Raw genomic sequence first — 5,593 nt, forward strand, 5'->3', positions numbered from 1 at the left:
TCAGGAAGGAGCCTGGTGAGATGGCCCCCACTGTTCTGCTTGTCTAGCTGTTTTTATAGCACACTAGTATTTTTCTTCAACTCTTTTTGTATATTTTTTACAGCATTTGTTTCCCACACTCTATTCTGTCCCATAACAGTATGTATACAATATTTTCTATACCAGGTTTTTGAATATATACAGTTAGAAATATAGCAGCATCATAGACTCATGCAGAAACATCTACTGTATATTATGGATTGTGCAGAAAAATACGTATTTCCAATGCATTACATCAATGCACATTTCTAGGTATCAATATCTGGATGTTAAAGGTAATTTGATAGATATCGTAAGGCGATAGCAGGCTGACACATGATAATATGGGGAGTTGCTGTGAGGGGTGGGCTTCATGTTATCGTTGTAAAAAAAATGCTGCTTCTGCTTCTTAGAACCCCCTACCCCACGCTCAGCTCCCTCCATCCCCATCCCCCCACAGAGGATCCCTCTCACACACACACACACACAAAAAAAGTTTCAACAACACGCTGCTGGGCCAATGGCAAGAGGCATAGCCAGGAAAGGGGCTGAGCACAGGGCGAGGGGAGCAGGAGAAAAGCAGCAGCCAGACGGAGCCTGCAGGAGGAAGGGAAGCGGCAGCATCATCATCGCTGTGTCCCAGGCATTGCAGGGGGAGCACCCGGTGCGCTGCATACAGCCCCCGGCTCAGCCCGAAACTGTGTCCAGAGGAAGCATCAGGGAGGAGGGGGCAGCAGCCGCCAGCACTCAGTGTTTCCCTCTTTTTATCCCCCCCCTCTCTGCACATTAGCCGGAGCCTGTGGATGGGACCGGACCGCTGCTCCTGGTCACACTGAGGATCCCCTGCCGGAGACTGTAGAGCGGGGAAGTCTCTGCCAGTGGCTGCGATCTGCATGAGGATGAGCCGGGCACTGATGAGCATCCCGGCGGGGCGCCCCCGCTATTGTCACTGAGGTGCGGGATCCCCGACATCCGCCGCTAGCCAGCACTGTACAGCAGCAGCAGCAGCACCGCGCACTCTGCCGCCCGTCTACTGTGTATACATCAGCGTGCAGGGATGGAGTGAGGTCCGCGCTGCAGCCTCCCAGCCACATGCACACACTCCGCAGCTAGAAGCCACACCGCCGCCGCATCGTGCAGCCTGCCCCGGGGACCATGGCTGGATGGAGAGCGCTGTGCCTGCTGCTCCTATGCTCCCTGCTGGAGGCGTCCCTGGGCCGGAGGCTCGTCTGCTGGCAGGCTATGTTGCAGTGCCAGCAGGAGGCGGACTGCAGCTACGCTTACAGACAGTACACAGAGGCTTGCTCGTCGGTGCTGCCCAGGCACGGAGATGCCGCCGCCGCTCACAGCCCGGCCCGGCGCCGCTGCCCCAGCCACTGCATCTCTGCACTCATCCAGCTCAACCACACCAAGGGGGGGCCGGCGCTGGAGGACTGTGATTGCGCTATGGATGACATATGTAAGGCCACCAAGCGGGCGATCGAGCCATGCGTGCCCAGGACCAGCACCAACACGGGCGGGGGAGGTGCGGGAGGAGGAGGAGGAGGCGCCGCTGCCGCCGCCGGCGGCGGTGGGGGAGCCGGCGCTGGAGGCGGGGCGGTGATGGGCTGCATGGAAGCCCGGAGACTGTGCGAGAGTGACCGGCGCTGCCAGGCCTCGCTCTCCAGCTACCTCAACCACTGCGGGCGCCTGTTCAACGGGGTGCGCTGCACAGATTCCTGCCGGACGGTGATCGAGGACATGATGCGGGTGCCCAAGGCGCTGCTGCTCAATGACTGCGTGTGCGATGGCCTGGAGCGGCCCATCTGCGAGTCCATCAAGGAGAACATGGCCCGGCTCTGCTTCGGGGTGGAGCTGGGCAACGGGGGTCCGGGCAGCAGCGGGGGCTCCTATGATGAGTACGATGAAGAGGACTATGGGGATGAGCCGGAGCAGAGCAGGGACGGCTCGTACGAGGAGGGGCAGCCGAAGGTAAACCCTGATGCCGGCAGCACAGGGGCCCCCGGGGCCACTCCCTCACTGACACTATGGACCTGTTCTGTGCTCACGCTGCTGCTGCTGCGGGGGTGAGAGCAGCGCATACCATGAGGAGGATGCCTGTAGTGTACCTTACACGTACTACACCGCTGGTGCGCCCAGCTGCCTCATCTGCCCCTGGTGCCGAGTAACTGCCCCATGGTCAACCATGGTGCCCTATCGTTGTGAATGCTGGCATCGCCCTTGCACAGTTACACTCGCTGCAATATCCATTACACCTGTGCCTTATGTCATGCTAGCCAGTCAGTAGTGTCAGAGGGCGGCTGGCATTGCATTACTCCCTCAGCAGCCTGCATTGCCCTCTATTCTGCCCCTCTCAGTTGTTCCTGTTGGCATAAACACCAGGTCCCCCCCCCCCCCCCCCAAATTACCTGAGCAGAGGCACTGCTTCTGCTTATCATAGACTGTATGTAGTGTGTACTATGCAGCACCTGTCCCTGTAGGACAACCTATGCAACTGACACAGTCCCAACTGGTATAGTGCACAATAGCAGCCCCACCACATACACACATGCACTGGCTGGCTGGGTGCTGGAATCTGTCATTAGGGCTTACACATTGCTTGTTCCCTTTAAAATTATTCTTAGGGACAGTAGTAGATGCTAATGTATTTTATGACCTGGTGGTGACTGTCTTGTCTTTATAGTGCGGATTATTCCAAATATAAGCACACAATGTATTAAAATCATTTTAAAATGCAATGCCACCATGTATGCCAGCCTTGATATTGCAGATTTACTAAGACTTGTGGGGTTTTTTTTTGTTTTTTTCATTTGTAGGATAGTCTCCGTCTATATATAATATGTGAATTTCATCAAATGATCATATACCACCAACATACCATCTAAGTATAATGTTGATGCTGCTCTTTGCATCCTGTACGGTCTGGGGAGTATACACCTTTCTTCCTCAGCAATGCAAGCTGCTCCAGAGCTCTGTACTGCCACCGTAGAAGACACTTTTATTAATTATGTGTAAATAACAAATGCCGAAACGTTTTATATTACTGGGAGTGTCAATATTATCTATTCTGGTAAGAATTATAAATAGGCTATTTAAATCGGAATGACTAGTTGCTACATATCTGTACATATTTTTATATAAATTGTATTCCATGAATAATTTATTTAAAATATAGAGGTGAATTCTATGTGTTTGCAAACAATGATATTGTTTCAGCAAAAAAAAAGGTACATCAAATATTTTCTTTGACATATTCTTCAAATGTACAGTTTATTTTATAGATTTACTGAAGTGATAAAAAAATATTTTTGAAGAGAATTTTATGGACTCTAGAATTGTACAAACTTTCCTTTCTTTCTGAATACTGCCTTACACTTTTGTATTTTTATAAATGAAATAACAGGAAAAAATGAATATACGTGAATTTGGATGTATTTTGCTGTGTCCATTAGTAAATATTTTTTAAAGTAATAGTTGTCTGTTTTGATTTTCTGTGTTTGTATGTTATAATTTGCACATATGCAACATGTAGTTCCTATATATTTAACTGCATAAGACGCTTGTGACAATTAAATATGATGCCAATTTGGGTAGGGGAACAGTGAGTATTGTGCATTTGTTGATCACCATTTGTCAAGGCATTATCGTCATTTAATAATCCACAAACCAAGTAAACAGATGACTGAACAATTAGAAGTTGTAAGATTGGTAAAAGAGTTTGTTTTGGAGGGAGCAGGGGGGTTGGGGCTGGTTAGCTGCCAATGCTACTGATTTACTCCCAAACTCTCTAAGATAAATAATTACACACTTAAGCTGTGTCGAGTGCTGATACACTTGACCTTGTAAATAGAAATGTTTGCAGTAGGAATAAACTCAGGCGTTTGAAGATCTTTCTAACATTGTAACACAAAAGAAAGTGGGAGAGCCCAATTCTCTGGGGACAGTAACTTCCCTGCGCTGAGTGAGGCAGACAGCAGCGTTTATTTATCCTGTTAGCTAATGTTTATACTACATTACTGTAACATTGCACTTGGACACACAATAAGCGCTGCATAGATAAACTGGTGGTAGCTTAAGAACAATACCCGCAGTTTATGTGTTTTACCTTTTTATACGTTATATACTTTACACAGATGAAACAACTTATTGCATAGCAATTGCAATACAACTGTGCATCTATTAAACTTCCAGAGATGACAGTAGTACAGTATTTCTATTTTATTTAGGTAATGTTAATTAACTGTGATGTCATAAGAAGGAGGGAGGAAGGGTGGTTCCATAGTTAAGTTTCAGAAGATGACTTCTTTTGTTTAAAACCAACTTTAGATGGGTTCTACCTACTTCAGAAGTTAAGAAGACATTAGCAGCAGAAAGGAGGCCATGCTGGCAGCTGGACTGATAATTAACTACCACAATAAACCCAACACTTGATTCTACAGGCTGCCGTCAAAAGCATCTGCCTAGCATAAATCAACAGTGCAGTAATGTGTGTGTATGTTTCTGTGGGGTGGGGTGAGGGGGGAATGCCTCCACTCTACCCAAAAAGAAATCTACACCAAGTAGTTCTAAGGTCTGATTGGGATTTTCTTGTTAGCTTATGCTTTGAGTAATATTATTTGTGACTTCTATTCCAATATGTGACATTATGTAGACTAAGGTATACAGTACTGTTTTGATATGTTCTTTTGTTAATAACTATAATTGTTTTAGTTATTTTTACAAATCCAGATATGAGCTGTCAGAAAATGTGTACACCCAATGAATATTTATTACCCATATTAAGCTTTCCTTGTATATCTTATAGATTCTTTCTGACCCCATCCACTATGTCATTGGGTCTGTTTAACTTAATATAACATTTTCTTGTGTCCTAGCCCCCCCCCCCCCTTTTTTTTTTTTATCTCCACTTGCATACTCTGAATTCTGGGTGACAGTTTATTTGTCTTAAGAGGCACTTCAGTGACAAATGTTTAAGCGAGTGGTGGACAATAGTGGAGAACAAGGGGGCAGTTCATTGAACTGACAGTGACCATACAGTATATAGAAGGAGATTCAGGCTTCACTGGGCACCCAACCGCACAGAAAGGCTTTTGTACACAACCACAATAGACATACATAGGGGGCTCTGTTTTTCTGGGACAATATATTTAAAACCGGCATCCATAACTTGTGAAAGGAGACAAAGTAGAATTTTTTTTTATATTTAGAAGCTCATAGGAGCCAGAAAGTCAGTAAAGGACCTGGATAGACCAATTATATAACTTGTCTCTGTGACCCAGTAGCCTAATCTAGTCTAGGGGTGCGCCCAGTGATACATGTCTAGCCATGAGGGCCTCACTGCTCTTCAGAGCTTGTGCAGATAGAAGCAATGTTTGAGTATTCCATGTTAGACCTTAAAGACCAAATTGATTTCACTGCATGTACCACTTCCAGAATTGATGGACCTGCAGCGCTTGGCCGTATAATAAATAATTGTCACTGAGTTTCTAACGTTTATGTAGCGCATACACATGTAGCGCTTAACAGAAAATATGTCAGTCATTTACAGCAGTCCCTGCTCCAGTAGAGCTTGCAA

General features: G+C 46.6%; 1 protein-coding gene across 1 annotated transcript; it reads left to right on the plus strand.

The window, feature by feature from the left end:
- The first annotated feature begins 536 nt into the window (after positions 1-536).
- GAS1 (growth arrest specific 1) lies at positions 537-3,489 on the plus strand. Its single transcript, XM_063913763.1, has one exon. The coding sequence runs from the start codon at positions 1,174-1,176 to the stop codon at positions 2,086-2,088; it is 915 nt and encodes a 304-aa protein (XP_063769833.1). The 5' UTR covers positions 537-1,173; the 3' UTR covers positions 2,089-3,489.
- Positions 3,490-5,593: the final 2,104 nt, after the last annotated feature.

Source organism: Pseudophryne corroboree, chromosome 1 (genome assembly GCF_028390025.1).
Source record: "Pseudophryne corroboree isolate aPseCor3 chromosome 1, aPseCor3.hap2, whole genome shotgun sequence".
NCBI lineage: Eukaryota > Metazoa > Chordata > Amphibia > Anura > Myobatrachidae > Pseudophryne > Pseudophryne corroboree.

Coding starts and splice junctions, on each gene's coding strand:
- GAS1 (XM_063913763.1), top strand. CDS start 1,174: ATGGCTGGATGGAGAGCGCTGTGCCTGCTGCTCCTATGCTCCCTGCTG.